Source organism: Emericellopsis atlantica (assembly GCF_019669845.1).
Source record: "Emericellopsis atlantica unplaced genomic scaffold F5Z01scaffold_16, whole genome shotgun sequence".
In the NCBI taxonomy this organism is placed as follows: domain Eukaryota; kingdom Fungi; phylum Ascomycota; class Sordariomycetes; order Hypocreales; family Bionectriaceae; genus Emericellopsis; species Emericellopsis atlantica.
This window is the reverse complement of record NW_025764718.1, coordinates 259,778-275,997: the sequence shown is the minus strand read 5'-3', so window position 1 is coordinate 275,997 and position 16,220 is coordinate 259,778. Positions and strand designations below refer to the sequence as shown.

The 16,220-nt window shown below is 55.3% G+C and overlaps 8 protein-coding genes across 8 annotated transcripts; 4 read left to right on the top strand and 4 right to left on the bottom strand.

The window, feature by feature from the left end:
• Window positions 1-569: 569 nt before the first annotated feature.
• On the top strand, window positions 570-1,058 carry F5Z01DRAFT_674933 (uncharacterized protein; the record flags this gene model as incomplete). Its single annotated transcript, XM_046265096.1, has 2 exons — window positions 570-766; window positions 830-1,058. 2 exons carry the CDS (start codon window positions 570-572, stop codon window positions 1,056-1,058), a joined length of 426 nt encoding a protein of 141 aa, XP_046117449.1.
• Window positions 1,059-1,285: 227 nt separating this feature from the next.
• Window positions 1,286-2,648, bottom strand: F5Z01DRAFT_623597 (Uroporphyrinogen decarboxylase; the record flags this gene model as incomplete). The annotated part of the gene is made up of 5 exons (XM_046261329.1): window positions 1,286-1,362; window positions 1,414-1,810; window positions 1,867-2,402; window positions 2,468-2,509; window positions 2,594-2,648. 5 exons carry the CDS (start codon window positions 2,646-2,648, stop codon window positions 1,286-1,288), a joined length of 1,107 nt encoding a protein of 368 aa, XP_046117448.1.
• Window positions 2,649-3,379: 731 nt separating this feature from the next.
• On the top strand, window positions 3,380-3,787 carry F5Z01DRAFT_674931 (Rab5-interacting protein family; the record flags this gene model as incomplete). The annotated part of the gene is made up of 2 exons (XM_046265095.1): window positions 3,380-3,427; window positions 3,497-3,787. 2 exons carry the CDS (start codon window positions 3,380-3,382, stop codon window positions 3,785-3,787), a joined length of 339 nt encoding a protein of 112 aa, XP_046117447.1.
• Window positions 3,788-3,861: 74 nt separating this feature from the next.
• Window positions 3,862-6,480, bottom strand: F5Z01DRAFT_623593 (uncharacterized protein; the record flags this gene model as incomplete). Its single annotated transcript, XM_046261328.1, has 1 exon — window positions 3,862-6,480. The coding sequence occupies one exon, from the start codon at window positions 6,478-6,480 to the stop codon at window positions 3,862-3,864; it is 2,619 nt and encodes an 872-aa protein (XP_046117446.1).
• Window positions 6,481-7,478: 998 nt separating this feature from the next.
• F5Z01DRAFT_657417 (uncharacterized protein) lies at window positions 7,479-9,548 on the top strand. Its single transcript, XM_046263646.1, has 3 exons — window positions 7,479-7,563; window positions 7,617-9,123; window positions 9,176-9,548. Exons 1-3 carry the CDS (start codon window positions 7,538-7,540, stop codon window positions 9,233-9,235), a joined length of 1,593 nt encoding a protein of 530 aa, XP_046117445.1. The 5' UTR covers window positions 7,479-7,537; the 3' UTR covers window positions 9,236-9,548.
• A 2,517-nt stretch (window positions 9,549-12,065) lies between these two features.
• F5Z01DRAFT_657415 (putative ACN9 family domain-containing protein) lies at window positions 12,066-12,777 on the bottom strand. Its single transcript, XM_046263645.1, has 2 exons — window positions 12,455-12,777; window positions 12,066-12,392 (listed from the first exon to the last, which is right to left on the bottom strand). The coding sequence occupies exons 1-2, from the start codon at window positions 12,662-12,664 to the stop codon at window positions 12,213-12,215; spliced, it is 390 nt and encodes a 129-aa protein (XP_046117444.1). The 5' UTR covers window positions 12,665-12,777; the 3' UTR covers window positions 12,066-12,212.
• F5Z01DRAFT_657412 (uncharacterized protein) lies at window positions 12,778-14,048 on the top strand. The gene is made up of 2 exons (XM_046263644.1): window positions 12,778-13,321; window positions 13,377-14,048. The coding sequence occupies exons 1-2, from the start codon at window positions 12,890-12,892 to the stop codon at window positions 14,013-14,015; spliced, it is 1,071 nt and encodes a 356-aa protein (XP_046117443.1). The 5' UTR covers window positions 12,778-12,889; the 3' UTR covers window positions 14,016-14,048.
• On the bottom strand, window positions 14,046-15,831 carry F5Z01DRAFT_143013 (uncharacterized protein). Its single transcript, XM_046257674.1, has one exon. The coding sequence runs from the start codon at window positions 15,530-15,532 to the stop codon at window positions 14,210-14,212; it is 1,323 nt and encodes a 440-aa protein (XP_046117442.1). The 5' UTR covers window positions 15,533-15,831; the 3' UTR covers window positions 14,046-14,209.
• Between the last annotated feature and the right edge of the window lie 389 nt (window positions 15,832-16,220).

The window sequence follows — 16,220 nt, the reverse complement described above, 5'->3', positions numbered from 1 at the left end:
ATGTCAAGGAGGCGGGTTACTAGCGCATTTTGCAGAGGAGCCAGCGCGGTTTCCCGAAGGCTGGGCATTGGAAACGGACTGGCTCACTCCTCGTAACAGTACGCTGTGCTGCTGACTTCGCGCCAAGCCCGAGCGAGGTTGGTTTGCGTTGGACACGGTACCATCTGCCACGCTTGAGCAACATCATGGGATGGGGGCCGAGACCGAAGGAAAGTTGGACGAGGTTCGGGCCCAAGCTCAATCCAGGGATCGATCGACCTGCATACGTACCGCCCGTCGCCCGACGCATGGTAATTTTTAAGGTTATTGAAGGTGAAATCGCGGGGAAAAGTGGCTTTGGTCTGGACTCTGGCCGTTACGTACAGCCGTTTTGTAATGACACCGACTAAAGGGCCCGAGTCACGACCCCAACTGAAAACCTCAGTTCGTCGTGCGCCCAACACCTCAGTTTCCGCCACGCTCTGTTTTCTCTCTTTCCCTGGGGTCACGCTAATTGGGAGCCTTGCCTGAATTCTATCGAACTTTTCTGCAAAGCACACTCGGCCTTTCAGCGACAGAACCCGCACGAAATGTCGCAATTCGCTTCGCATGGGCGCGGCGGCGCGGGGAACATGGTCGACCCGACAAAGTCCCCGAAAATCCAGCCCTCGGACCTCGAGACGCCGACGCTGAAAAAGGCCGTGGTCACCACGGGTCGTGGCGGCACGGGCAACATGGCCAAGAACACTGATCCCGCCGAAACCCGGTTGCGACAGGACGTCCAAGGGTATGTCATGGACTCTGGAATCCCTTGCTTTGTCGGTATGGTGCGACTGACTTCTCTGGGCAGTGTTCCTCGTCGCCCTAGCTATGGTGCGCAGCATTCCGGTCGCGGCGGCGCCGGCAACGTGTGGAAGGACAAGGAGGTGAACGCAAAGGCTGATCGCCAGGATACGCCTCCCGAACAAGCCATTCGCGACGACGAAGACAGCGCCATCAGTGGCGAAGATGGCGACAAGCTCGAGAAGGCTGAGAAGGCGGCGAAGAAGCACTGGCTATTCGGGAAGGGCAAGGCGTAGTGTGGCTTATGTCGCTGCCTTTGATTTGGTTCTTTTGTTTTTTTCCAATTACGGCTATCATGGGTTGCTACAGGAAAGGAGTTCATATGGGTTAGATGAATGGTTCATCCTCGATATCAAGGCATGTCACAGGACATCAAAGGCGCAGTGCGTTGCACTTTCATTCGGCATGCTTCTATCTTCTGTTCCCCTTTTGGAAGCAAATGAGGCCCTTTGGCTCCCTCGCTTCATGAGCTTTTTGTCAGTCGATGGATCTCCTCAAAGTAAAACTTCAAGTTATCGGGATCAACACCAGGGGTGATTCCTACGCTTCCAGTCAGTGAACAAACTTTCGATGCTCCAAAGAATCATTTACCGTGACCCAGATTGGCGATCCAGCCCTTGTTTCCGCTACCAACCCAAAAGCCATTCACCATCTCCTCCACAGCCCTTGTGATGCTCTCCTTGGTCCCGTACAGAATGCCGGGGTCGGCGTTGCCCTGGAAGGTGACGTTGCGCGACCCACGGATCTTGACGGCGTCAGCTGGGCTCTGGAGCCAGTCCATGCCGACAACATCGTAGCCCATGCTGCATGCCGAGTTCAACGCGTGCCACGCGCCCTTTGGGAAAACGATCTTGGGGACGCTATCAATGTTGAGGCTCGCGAGTTTCCGGGGCAGCATGAAAGAGATATGCATGAGGTAAGGCTCCGAGAACTCCTTGTAGGAAGCCGGGCCTAGCTCGCCAGCCCATGAGTCAAACACCTGCACAACCTGCAACAAGGTTAGCACATAGCTGGTCTACACCGAGGGCGACGAATGAACCGTACCTGTGCTCCAGCTCGCACTTGGCATGCCAGGTGCTCCACGCAAATGTCGGCAATCTTTTGCAGCATCTTCTTTGAAGCCTCGGGGTACCTGTAGATCCATGTCTTGACCTGCGAAAACAGCTTCGTTCCGCCGCCTTCTACCATGTAGCAGAACAGTGTCCAGGGGGCACCGCAAAATCCAATCAGGGGCACACGGCCGGCCAGCTTCTTCCTCGTAAGGGTGATGGCCTTGTACACGTAGTCCAGCTCCTCGGCAACGTTGACGTTGCGCTGCAGCACCTCCTCGTACTGGCCGTCGTCGGGGGACTTGAGCGGGTTGGGGAAATGCGGTCCCTTCTTGTCAATCATCTCCACCACCATGCCCATGGCCTGGGGGATGACCAGAATGTCGGAGAAGATGATGGCGGCATCGATCAGGCCGGCGTAACGCTCGATGGGTTGCAGGGTCAGCGTTGAGGCGACCTCGGGATCGCGGCAGCATTCGAAGAAGTCGCGGCCGCCTTTGGCCTCGTGGTACTCGGGGAGATAGCGCCCAGCTGCAGTTGCACACGACATGTCAGCAGAGCGAGACGACTTGGAGCGGGGTGGCTGTGGCACGAACCTTGACGCATCACCCACATGGGCGGTCGCTCCACGACTTGACCTATCCACGACACCATCTCAGCATAGCTCTCTCGAGTATCTCGGCGCGCGCGTCTGTCCGCACGCGTGGGAGGGGTCTACCCACCCTGCGCTGCCCGCAGCAACAGGTCATTCTTCAATGGTTCGAATGTCAGCTCCATGGCGTTGAATTGATGGTCTGACGGGGAGATTAATGAGTGCGAAGGGTCACAGGAGGGCCCTTGTCTGGTGGATTTTCTCAGAATCATGGACTCGCACCCCGCTATAGAGGAGGGGCACGCGGAGGCCGAGACTGGACGTCTGACGCGCGCCGACACATGAGTGGCATCTTTCCACGTCCTATTCCCGGAGTCCCGGCGACCGCTAGGCCAGCACTCCGCCAAGTGTCATACTGTAAAATAGAAGCCTAATGCTTCTACGTACTGTATGGTGTCTGGCCAACTGCTTGATTCAATTAGTTCCTGCTAGAAGGACACATTGGGGTGTTTTCAAAGCACAGGCGCAACTTCTATCAATCCTGAATGAACGCTTGCTCTCCCCCAGCGTTGAAGTCTTGCCATGCGCAGTAACGTAATCTTACAAAATCGACTGCGCTCAATGACTATGCCTCTTTCAATTGTTCGAAATATCAGTGGACCGCTTTAGTATTACGTACCCGGCACAATGGTGCATTTGGCGGCAGAAATCCAGGCTATGAAGTCGACATCACGTGACGCAGACTATGCTCCCCTGTGGAGCTACGACTTGAAGCTATCACTAGCCAAGTCCGACCATCCATCCAAACGTCTTCGCCCAAGCAAAGCAGTCTCAGGGACCAGCATCACCCAAATAATCGTCGCAGACCCGGAGAAATAAGAGCAACCCCTCTTCGCGTCATTGAAGCACCACGACCATGTCCATCGAACGAGAAAATCAGATCCATCCGATTGTCACGGAGTCCGTGATACACAACACCAAGGCAAGCACCCCCAGACGCTCTACAAGGCGACAGTATTCTGACCGACTTTAGACACTCTCGAATCTCTACAGCCTCACATCTTCGCTTTTCGGCGTCACGGCCGGTATCCTCGGCCTCGAATCTTACAACGGCTTCCTCCTCTACCTCGTCCTCTCCGTCATCACGACTATTTTCGTCTACGTCGTCAAAGTACTACCCGAGTCGTTATCCGAAGGGCGGTCGATCGGGGACACGGAGCGTTTCTTCAAAGGCGCTTTGCAGTTTTGGAGCGGTGGATTGGCGAGCGGCATGCCGGGGTTTGTGCTGACGTGGACGCTGTTCTACGGCCTTGTACGGGTATGAGCAGGTTGTCTTTGAGCGAATAAATAATCTTCCAAGATCACGACTACGTACCGTACAGACGATCTGCACATTGACTACTCCACAATCTCTATGATCCTCCCAGCATAACCCTCCAGCCCGGTTTTGTCCTGGCTACCGCCCTCCAACAGAATGACGGGCGACCCCAATTCAACCCACTCTCGGTTATGCAACAGCTCCAGGAACACTTCGGCGCCGAATTTCGGGCCCTCTGCACCGCCAGTCACCCCTTGCTCGAGTTCGTCGTTGAGGGCAAAGACATCATCAAAGTCGTCATCTGCTGCTGCAGCAGCGTCACGGCGATGATGCGAGATGCCCCGGACGCGCGCAGTCGCTCTCACACTAGCGACATATACGTTAACAAACGCACCAACCGCCAGAGAGTTTATATCGGGGTCCTTGAATGTGGCAGTGAACCCGCTCGCGGCCTGCAATGACAGGCCTGTGTTGACCATGTGTTTCGATGGGATGGCAAGTACCATTCCACGCCGTATCCTGGGAGAGTCTTGCAGCGCGCATTCACCACCTTCGTGCCCAGCTGTGGATGGATTTTTGAGAATGAGACCAATCGTTCCAGCCTGGCCTGATTCAAGAGTCCGGACTGGCAGACGTAGATTTCTTATGCTCACAATCTCAGCCGTATGCCACTCGCCTGCAATTGTCGACGCCGATACGGCGTTCTTCATGGCGACTTTAGCCAGCTCCGCGGAGGAGGGATGGGATATCGACAGCCCGTAGTTACCGGGAGATGCCTTATCCTCGGGTGCGAAGACCCTTGCCTCGTCATCCTCTGGAGGGAACGGCCCAACCACGAGAAAGTCCCCGACAGACAGGTTGCCAAACCGCAAATGTCCCGAGACAACGATGCCGCGGTCACGCTTAGCGGCCGCATTGCTGGCAGGTATGCTGTATGATGCAGGTAGTGTAAAGGTGTCGTCGACGTGGAAGAGGACCTTGGGCTGCTCTGGATTCAAGGCCATGCCGACAAAATCTTCAGAGGTTGGTGTCGGTGGCATAGGCAGACTCTGTAACAAAGCATGCAGCAGCCCGATCCCAGTGCCTTTTACTGCGCTGGTGAGAACAATCGGCACATGCTTTGTCAAATCGCCGCACTCCGTGATGCTGCTCACGACGCCGCGTATCTTGGTAAGATCCTCGTCGGGGATCCGCAGCAGGCCTGCATGGCCCTTAGCATCAGGCTGCACAATCTTGGGCACCCGGCCAGCGTCCTTTATGGCCGAAAGAATCTTGGACATTGTTTTTTGCACGCTGCTCTTCGACGCAAGGTCCATCTTGGTCACGACAATAGCCATCGGGACATTGAGCTTCAGTGACAAGTCCAAGTGCGCCCTGACAAAGGCGCCATTGACAGCGACGGCAGCTGGGACATTACCCGTGCCCGGCGTGGCACCTTGCTTGTCTTGCTCGAGCTCCTTGTCGTCGCCCGCGATGCAGAGAACACTCCAGTGAGGCGCCCAATTCATGAGACCCCGAAGGACCGTCCTGCGGTATCGAGGATGACCTCCTGAGTCGGACGCAAAAACCAGCCGTCCGCCCTCGGCACAAGCGTGAATGTCGATCCAGGATTCAATGCTTCTTTGCGCAAAGTTCAGTATGTCCTGGCCCTTGTACCCAATGAGCTCCTGAGCAATGGAGCTGGTAATGCCCGAGACCACCTCATGCCGGTGCTTAAGCAGATTGAGACGGCTCTTGCCTCTCCCATTGTCCAGTGCACCAGTGGAAAGGGTCCCGAGCAGACTCGATTTCCCAGAAGTCGTAGGGCCTGTGAATGTGACTCTGAGCTGAGGCGTTCCTGACTTGCCTGTGTGAGGCACGACCATGGCCTCCTCCTTTCTTGGCGTGGTGCTTGCAGATGTCGACCCGGCTTTGCTGTTCTCGGCCTCGTCACCATTGCGGTGTTCGCCGCCCAGATCTGGCGTGACGAGGGCCTCGGCAACCCACAAGGGGGCTTCTCTTGGGACTTCTGTCTTCTCCGGCCCAAGAGTGTCGAACCATTCGCAGTCTCCGACGATTACCATGCGTAGTACCTCTACAGAGCAACCAAGACTAGCGGCCATGACTCGAAGGGTCTTGATACTCTCGTCCATCTCATCTTTCGTAAGTCCAACAAGAGTCCCATCGTCAGAAACGCCGATCTCGTACAAGGCACCCCTGGACTCTTCGAGGCCGGGTAGGAGACTTGCCGGGCTGTTTGCCCGTTCCAAATCGATATCGTCACCCGGCAACCTTGGCAATGTGATCTCCTTGGAGCTCGATACATGGTAGGGAGAGGACTGCTGTAGCCGCCACAGCAACTGTGTGGTCAGCTGGAGCAACCGCTGCTGGCGTGGCTGGCTTGCTGCTGCATGCGTGGAATCCGACGTAGGCTCCCTCGGTCGTCCCGTATACGACCCGACAGACCTTGAGGCCGTGGTCATGGACTTATAAGCCCTACGGGGTCGCAAAAGCAGGTGGAGCTTGTACTCGGTAGGCCCATCTTCGGGTTCGGCTCGAAGCTTGGTGACTCCGTAATCCGACAGCAATCCTGCGTGTGGGGCCGAGCCTGGCTTCGACTTGACTGTGTCCCCATTCTTGGACTTGCCAGAGTCTGTTGGTATCAGCCATGGGGAGGCAACCTTGGGAGGGTTGGGATCCCAGGTGAAAATAGATGCCATTTTGATATCACAGCGTAACGCTCCCTCAATTGTTTCGTATTGTTCTTGCGGTTTGCCGTTGACCCATGCTTATTGTATAACGTGTACAATTCCCGGTGACTTTGCGTAGGTGATTGTTTCTTATCATCTTGTTGAGGTGACCCAAGGTCGTAATGTGATGGCCCAGATCAGGATTGACGCGGGAGGGGAGGCGTGGTTTATGTATCAGTGATATAGCTAGATCATGTCGGTGAGTCAACACTCCCGTCGGCGGTGGCTCATATGATAGCGAAGAACTGAACAGAATCCCACGGTAACGGCTTGCGCCAGATACGTAGATTAATATGCGAGATGAGAAACACACAGATCAAAACGTTCAGGGGGGGAGATTGTAGAAGAGGCGCTCACGATAAACCAGACTGGTGAGTTCAAGTTGGAACCGGCGAGACTGTGTCGTCGAATGGTGAGATCACGTTCATGACTGGTCAATAGCGTCCTCAAATAGGCTTAGCGAGACGGAGCCGCCACTTCCAGACTACCCTACATTGACGCCGACCCAGACTGGCCGAGTCAAAGTACTGTATCCCGCGTGGTGGAGGCCATTATATACCAGCTCAGTACATTATATCAAGTTAGATAAAGTGCATTTGTCAGTAAGTTAATCAAGTAAATCAAAGTGGGTATTGCCGTATGCTCGACAACAAGACTGGCGCAGCACACAATTACAAGTAATCACACCTCAAAGAGGAACTGAGTGCAAAACATGTGTGATATGTGTCAACACAATTGATTTGAATGACCCAGTGATATTTCGAAGCTAAGTTAGTGTACTGGACCTTGTGAGAGCTATTGCATTCACCGCAGATTGTAGTTATCGCGCTGTGCCCAGGTGGCAAGGTAGCCTGCAGTTCGAAGCTGAAACCTTCAGCAAGCGGCCGGAACTCGAAACTGTTGCGACGCCAGTCTCACCCAATGGACCCTGAATGCATGACCGGACAGTGTGTGGGGGTTCAATCACCAGCCTAACTTCTCATCTACAGGTACCTTTTAAGCGGCGCAACAGAACATTAAATACAGCATGTTCGGAGCTGACACAGTGTGCAGGTGTGCAGGACAGGTTCAAGGTCCCGAAACGCTAATAACCAGCACCGCTGCAGCAGGTGTCTCACTAATAAAGGCAAGGTGCTCTCTGCCTCCAGTCGTGGCCTCCCCAGCGGCTTGCATCGCCACAACCCAGCCCAGTCGGATCAGGCACCTGTCGGACAGTTTGCGTGTCCCGGCCATCTCAACTTCTTCTTTCCTCCACACCACGATCCTGCTCTCGTCTCAGGGTCATTCAATCACCATTATTCGACAGAGGCATTCACCATGGGCAAGTTCAGCTTCGGAAGCAAAAAGGGCGGCGACGAAGACGACGGCGGTCGCAGTAGCCTATTCAGTCGAAAGAAGTCGTCCCCTGCCCCTCAATCCGACAACCCTTATGCTCGACAACCCTCCCAGGCCGACCCATATGCCGACCCTGCGAAGATGACCGCCTATCAGAGAGCTCGAGCTGGCCTCGACCGACCGGCAGGGCCCCAAGGAGGCAACGGATCATACGAAGGAGGACCTTCTGGGGCACCTCGCCCTCAAGCACAAAACACGTATCCGTCGTCCTCATCCTCGCCAGGGCCAAAGAGCGGTGGAGGGTACGGCGCACCTCCTCCTCAACAGGGCTATGGCAGTGACCGCTATGGTTCCGGTGGTGGATACGGCGGCAATCGATACGAAGCGCCCTCCCAGAACCAGTACAATGCCCCGGCAGCCGGTGCTAGAGGCCCTGGCGGCTATGGCGGTCTTGGTTCAGTGAACAACGACGAGCCCGACAGCAACCGCGACGCACTCTTCTCTGGAGCTCAGGAGCGCGCGCAAAGACACCCGCCGCAGGCGCACGATCCGCCCCCGACTTATTCACAGGCCGGCGATGCCCCAGCCGGCGGCGCCCCGGCCAGCGGCGATTACGGGGGCTATGGCGAGCAAAGGGAGCTCACGGCTGAGGAGCAGGAAGAGCAAGAATATCAGGCCATCCTGGCGGAGAAGAGGAAGATCCAACAAGAAAGTGCTGGCTCCGTCAATCGCTCCCTCTTGGTCGCACAGCAAGCCACTGAGGTTGGGCAAGCCACCTTGGCTCGCCTGGGAGCACAAGGCGAGCGTTTGCACAACACCGAGAAGCACCTCGATCTCGCATCGAACCAGAACAAGATTGCGCAGGATAGGGCAGCCGAACTCAAGACGCTGAACCGCAGCATGTTTGCGGTCCACGTGGGCAACCCCTTCACTTCCAAGCAGCGACAGATGAAGGAGGACGAGGAGGTCCTCGAGCGCCATCGCTCCGAGCGAGAGCAGAGGGAGGCTACGCGTCGAGACGGCTATGCCGCGAACCAGCGGATGGAAAGCAATTTCAAAGATGTGTCGCGCGGGCCACAGGTTCGTCGAACTGGCAACAAGAACTACGGCAAATATAACCTTGACGACGAGGATGACGAGGCGCGGCAGCTGGAGGACCAAATCGATGATGGTATTGATCAACTCAGTGGCCAAGTCCACCTGATGAACCGCATCGGTAAGGCCATTGGCCAAGAGGTCGACACCCAAAACTCGCAAATCAACCGCATCATGGACAAGGTAACTTCCCGCCCTTCAAATGCTCGTGACAAGGTGCTAACGGCCAAATCAGAGCGATGCTGTAGACGATCAAACAAGGATGAACAGAGAGCGGCTGGCTCGTATCAAATAGAGGTGTTCACTTTACACCAGATTCAGCATTGGGAACTACGCGCTTGCGCGGCTGTCGCCTACGGTAGCTGGGTCGATCTCTCCCTGGCTCGTCATAAGCACACTCGCATATCAATATACTAAAGGGTTTCTTTTGCCGTTGTACGTAGCTTGGGAGTGGGTGCCCCCTGGCTCAGACGTACCAGGTTGCTTTGGATATGGAAGCTCCCAAGACACGACGATAATAAAACCTCATGGCCCACCTGGTGAAGGGCGATTTCGTCATTACCAAATACCGACATGTAGCAATTTTGAAAATAAACTACAGCACGCCGCTTCAATGCAAGTGACGTTTAATATACTGCTGACAAGCCCGGGCTAGGCGGCCGGGCCCGGGGCCCGCCTGTAGATCACGTGTACCGGCCTTCAGTCAGAAAATAGACACCCAGCACCAACATCAAGACCACCAACTATTACATACGATCTCACTGTCTCCATCACCGACTGGACCCGACATCATGGCGCCACCTGCCAAACGCAGGAAGACTCTTGACCCGTTGGCCCAAGCTATAGCCAATTTTGCCAATGCGCCAGTCGTAAAGCGTGCGCCGCCAGCAGTGGCACCAGAGGCTACTACGCCTGCGCCTTCAGATGCAGCACTGGTGCCCTCACCGAGACAGGCCTCAGCGACAGTGTCCAACCCAGACAAAGCACATGCGCACAACCCTAAGAGAGACCGCAAAGCCAATATCGCAGCAGCACCATCAAAAACGCCGTCTGACATCCGTAAAGCCCAAGATGAGCTCCCTATCGCACAGTACCGTGGTGAGATACAGCGGGCGGTGCGCAACTCTGAGGTTCTCGTCCTGGTTGGTGAAACGGGTTCAGGAAAAAGTACCCAAGTACCACAGTATCTACACCGTCAATCATGGTGTAAGCGCCGGAAAGTCAAGATTGGGAATGAGGAGGTCAACGTGGGCGGCATGATTGCAATCACCCAGCCGCGAAGGGTCGCAGCCACAACGTTGGCGCACCGCGTCGCTCGCGAGGAGGGGACACCGTTGAAGCCTGGTGAGCGGGATGGGACAGTTGGTTACTCGGTGCGGTTCGACCACAAGGTCCCGCGTGGCACGCGGATCAAGTTCCTCACCGAAGGCATGATCTTGCAGGAGTTGCTGCGCGATCCCAATCTGAGAGACTACAGCGCTGTCATCGTCGACGAGATCCATGAGCGCAGTCTGGACGTTGATCTACTCGTGGGGTTTCTGAAGCAGATGCTTGCGGGAGACAATGCGGGCCGTGGAGGTATCCCCTTGAAGGTCATCATCATGAGTGCTACGGCCGATGTGGAGGTTATCCAGTCATTCTTCCGGGACATATATCCTGAAGAAAAGCAGGGAGAGGCCATCCAGGTCCTGAAGATCGAGGGGCGGCAATATCCCGTACAGACCATATACGAACCCGAGCCTGTGACCAACATCAACGACGCACTAGTCGACATGGCGCTCAAGGTTCACACGCAGGAACCGTTTCCGGGAGACATACTAGCATTCTTCATTGGACAAGAAGAGATCGAATCAGCACAGAAGCTCATCGAGCAGCGAGCGGCTGAGCTCGCGTCGAATGTACCGAAAATCAAGGTCGTTCCCTTGTACGGGCAGTTGTCCATGGAAGCCCAAAAGGATGCCTTCATGCCGGTCAAAGCCCCCTTCACCCGCAAAATCGTGCTGGCAACCAACATTGCCGAGACGTCAGTGACGGTCCCCGGTGTCAGATACGTCATTGACTGCGGCAAAGCCAAGGTCAAGCAATTCCGAACGCGCTTGGGTATGGAATCGCTTCTCGTGAAACCAATCTCGAAGTCGTCCGCTATTCAACGAAAAGGTCGTGCTGGTCGTGAGGGACCGGGCAAATGCTTCAGGCTCTATACTGAGGAAGGTTATGAAGGTCTGCGCGAGGCCGATCTACCTGAAATCTTGCGAAACGACGTGCTCGGCGCTGTCTTGACGATGAAAGCCAGAGGTATCCAAGATGTGATTAACTTTCCCCTGATCGATCCCCCGGACATTGAAGCTATCAAGAAGGCCATGTTTCATCTCTACTTCCTCGGTGCTCTGGATCAGAGTGGCCAACTCACACCTGAAGGCTCTCAGATGGCGAGATTGCCGTTGCCAGCACCACTGGCCACTGTTCTCCTGGCCGCGCCTTTGCCCGAGTACGACTGTCTTCTTGAGGCCATTGACGTGGTGTCGCTCATTACGGCCGGCGGCGATATCTTCTTGCAGCTCCAATCGGAGGAGGAGCAAGAAGAAATTGGCGAGGTGCGCAGTGAGCTTCACCGCCGTGAAGGCGATATCATTACGCTTCTGACGACCATGCAACGCTACACGTCAGAGAACACTGACAGGAACGCGTGGTGTCAGGCCCGCGGGATTAACGGACGCAACATGCGGCAAGCCCTGAATATCCGACGACAGCTACGCGACCTCTGCGTCAAACAGAAACTCTTGGCTGACAAGCCACCTGTCGACCCCCAGCCATTCGTACCTGTATCGCCCGATCGAGCCGAGAACATCATCAAATGCTTCCTCAAGGGCTTCGCCCACAAAGTGGCTACCTTGCAGCCAGACGGTACCTACGCCACAGCCGAGGGGAAGCACACCGTGGCCATACATCCGTCGAGTGTGCTCTACGGCAAGAAGAAGGAGGCCATCATGTTTCTGGAGCACATCTACACCACCAAGAATTTCGCTAAAAAGGTCAGTGCTATTCAAGGCGCGTGGATACTGGAGGCAATGGAGTCTAGATATTCCTGACAATAGGTGATGAATAAAGTATAAATGTCATCATGGAGGCTGTGCCCAACTATGAAGGTTTATTCAGTGTTGCTTGTGGCTTGCTATGATAACTGAAGAAATGTTCACTCCGCTCCGTATGCAATTAACTATACAAAATCATACACGCCTCCCATGTCTGTGTCGAAACCTTGGATGGCCACGTTACGAGCTCGACCCGTCGTCATCCGACCCGCGCTTCTGTATCGCCTGCATGAGTTCGTAGAGTTGGTGGACCTGCTCGTCCGACAACTTCTGTAGTTTGCCGTCCTCAATCTTCTCGCCCTTCCATGCATCACCCTCGACTTTCTGTGCGTATAATTGCCACTCTGTGAGGAAGCCAATCTATGAGACGTTAGGGGGTGGGTGCTCGCCATGAGATGCGTCGCGTTGTCGGGAAACAGTACCAGATGGGCGGGATTGTCCACCTTGCGATGCGCCCGGAATTCTGCCTTGATGTATTCATCCCCCAGCACGCGCATCTCGCGAGGCAAGTGTTTCCTGTGCGCGCGGAAGAGACGACGATATAGGGGAATGGGCGGCAGCAGTGCCATGGGACTGGGTTTGAAGCCAGAGGCGGCTGTCGCGGCTGCCTGCCGGGCAATAGATGAGCGCATGACCACGAAATTAATATCTTTTTACAGATAATTGTTATACGAAGGCGGAAATCGCAGATTGTAAGTAAACTGAGGGTAATGGTGAGGCGCACGCGATGATGGCGTCGATGAGACGTCCGATTTTTGGCCCCACAATCCCAGGCCAATACAGTGTCGCAAATCTCAACGTCAAGACTCAAGACGGTTCGAATAAAATCTCATCCTTGATTCAGTCCAACTCTGACCATGGCATTCTCCTTCGGCTTCTCAGGCGACGATATAGATGGCGCGAGCGATACATCCGCGCCGCCTCCTCCCTCAAAACCGAGCGCCTTCCCAGTAGCAGGAAAACCACAACTTCCACCAACGTATCATGACCTTCCGGCCTTGCTCTCAACCTTGCCCTCCAAGATTGCTTTCAGTAACTTGGACGTCAGTCTTGATGATGGAAGCTCGATGCAGATTCCCCGTCGAGAGCTATGGGATGTGAGGATCCAGCTGATGGCCGAGGATGAGGGTCAAGCAGAGGGTATGGAAGGGCTGGGAAGCCACGATGTGAAGACGGGCGTGTATGAGGGCGGCTTCAAGAGCTGGGAGAGCAGTCTTGATCTAGTCAAAGTACTGGCGTCGGGAAATCACCTTTCCAGTGACGACGCTACGCCTGTGCGCATAATCGAGGTGAGACTTCTTGAAAAACTACCGTTCTTGACACGCAGTGGCTGATCAGCAACAGCTTGGCTGCGGTACCGCCCTACCCTCGCTGGCAATGTTCCAATGGTCCCTCGCATCTACAGCGGAGACCCAGAGACGGATCTCCTTTGTGATAGCTGACTACAATCCCACCGTTCTCCAGCTCGTCACCCTGCCCAACTTCGTCCTCAGTTGGGCTCTCACACAGCAAGCCACCACGCCGGCTCTGCAGGACGCATTCGCCGAGGACGGAGAGCTCGAACTTTCGCCCGAAGTCATTAACGCATTCCAAGCATTTCTCACGTCTCGTGGTATCAGCTTGTCCTTCCTGTCAGGGGGCTGGTCCGAGCAATTTGTCGACCTTGTCTACGGGCAGGCTCCACAGACGGAGGCTTCATCTACTCTCGTCCTCGGAGCAGAAACGATTTATTCCCCGTCAGCATTACAAGCCTTTGCGGAGACCACGCTATCTCTCCTTGAACGCGAGCGGGCTGCTGGTACTGCAAAGGCAGTGGCCCTGGTGGGTGCCAAGCAGCATTACTTTGGCGTCGGGGGCTCACTGGAGGACTTCGTGATCGATGTCCAGGGGAGAGGAGCTATAGTGGACAAATTGAGAGAAGAGACAGCCGGAGTCAGGCGTGGGGTTGTCAGCTGCACACTCCGGAATGACTTCAAGGGGTAGTACACCGTGAAAATAAAAAAGACAAGAATCAAACTTTCCCAATGTGCAATCGCATTCGTGGTATTGACAGGCTATGTACGCCTAAACATGTGAGCGAGGGTATCAGCCGTGACAAACGCCGAGGCACGCCGGCCTCCATATCCCAATTCCCAACACAAACCATTCCTAGGTTCCCATGATCATCTGCCGCTGCCTCATCTGCCTTTCTTAAATTTCTCAGAGCACACGGGGCAGTACCAGGTCCCGTTCGGCTCGCTTTTGAGGCCAACACAGGACCAGTGAAACCATTCATATGGACAATCGTCGTTGTCGCACGCAACCATATCGCCATGGCTCACATTGTTGCACAGACAGTATTTCCGGTCATCGTTACCATCGTCCTCGTCCTCGTCCGCATCCAGAACAGCGTCGTCGCCGTCGGCGTCTTTGCCATCACCAGCCGGAGTCCCTCTTGAGCGGTGCTCGCCATCGTCCACCTCGCTACCGCTAACAGCATCAGAGAGGTCACTATCCGCTGTAGATGCCGGCGAATTCCTGTTGGAAGCCTTCTTGACCCGCGATAGCGATGATTTGCTGGCTGTCTTCTTACGTACGACTCCGGTAGGTGTTCCGCGTCGCGAGCCGCTGCCCGCCGTTGTTTTTGCAGAGTTGGGCTTCGGGCCGACACTGCCAGCCCTCGAAGCGCCGCCCTGACCGCCCGCAGGCGCGCCTTTGGGCGTGCCGGGGCCGAGGGACGAATGTCTGGCGAGTCCGCTGGAGGTGACCGGTACGTTTCCGAGGCCGGAGCTGACACGGACCCCCCGCTTTGTCGCAGGGCCAGTGGAGCCTTCCCGTTGCTGGCGGTTGAGAATCATACTGGCAGCTGGAGTAGCCGGTGCCGAGGAGGCGTGCTGCTGTAGCTGCTGCTGAGTCTGGGTGGCTCGGACATTGGCATGACTGGGCAATCGATCGAGCGCAGGCGACGCGGCGCCATTCGGAGGAGCAGTAGCGGCGGCAGCAGCAGGACCTGGAGCCATGTTGCCACCTGTGGGCATTGGTCTGAAGGTGGCTGTTTTATTGGCAGCGCTTGGTCGGATGAGTGATGGGAGCTCGTCGGGATTTGAGAAACCGTGTTCGCTGCGGTCGTAAAGTTGCTTGATCTGATAATCCAAGCTCTTGATGTGTTTATCCATGATGAGTGCCGAGTTCTGCACAAGCTTGATCTTCTCTAGTTGAATCTTGTCGGCTCGCTCGTAGGCTTCGCGTATTTGTGCCCGGAGCCCCTCCTCCTTAGGATTTGGCTCATGGCTGCCGTGCGCCTTGATGTGTTTCTGGATCTTCGAGTCGCGATCTTCGATTATTCGTATTTGTTCGTTGTATTGGCGGTCTCTGTCTGCAATCTCGTCGTGGCAGAAACGTATCTCTTCCGGGAGATTCTGAACGCGGTTGATCCAGTCGTCGAGGATCACCCCTGGATCCACAGCTTCGGCTGGAGGCATCCTCTTGACGAAATCAATCGACAAGTCGTCTCTGGGCATGACTGTAAGCTTGGTGTCCGAAGGCTCGAGGAGCGATCAGACGGAAAATTCAATGTCGCGAAGAAGGGTTGCGCATGAGTAAGCAACGCGTGGAATGAGGTTTGGTGTGCTGAAAGCAGGCGCACAGGAAGTAATAGCATGCAAGCAGTCTGAAAAAATGTGTTCAAGAACCACTCGCTCGCTCGCTCATGCTCTGATGAGTTCGAAATCCAACAAAAAGTGATGTGTGCGGCGAAATAGGTAGGTGAAACTTCTCAGCCCACCACGCGACGTAGAGCCGAAGCTCGGATAGAGACCGGGACCCCAGTCGCACCGTCGCCAGTGACGGACGGTGACGGTCGGTCAGTCAGGTTGTCGTCGGCAACGTGGGTCTCCAGCGTGCGACGCCAAAGTACTCGCAGAGTCGCAAGCACTGTTGTAATCGCAGGGCAGCTAAGCAGCGTGTCGCGAAAGCACGCGCAAAGAATGAAGAGTTCGATGAATGTCGGAGCTCACCTCTGGTCCGTGTTTTCAGGGTAATAATATGTACCTTAGATAGATGGTGGAAGGTGGCGGTGTTCCAGTCGAGGCCCAACTCTTGCAGCTCAGATCGCTACGCTCAGTACACCGGGAGCAGGTCTTGAAAGAGAAGCGGACTCTCAAACTGTTTGAAAATAGAAGAAGGCTGCAAATGTGGCTTGCTGTCACG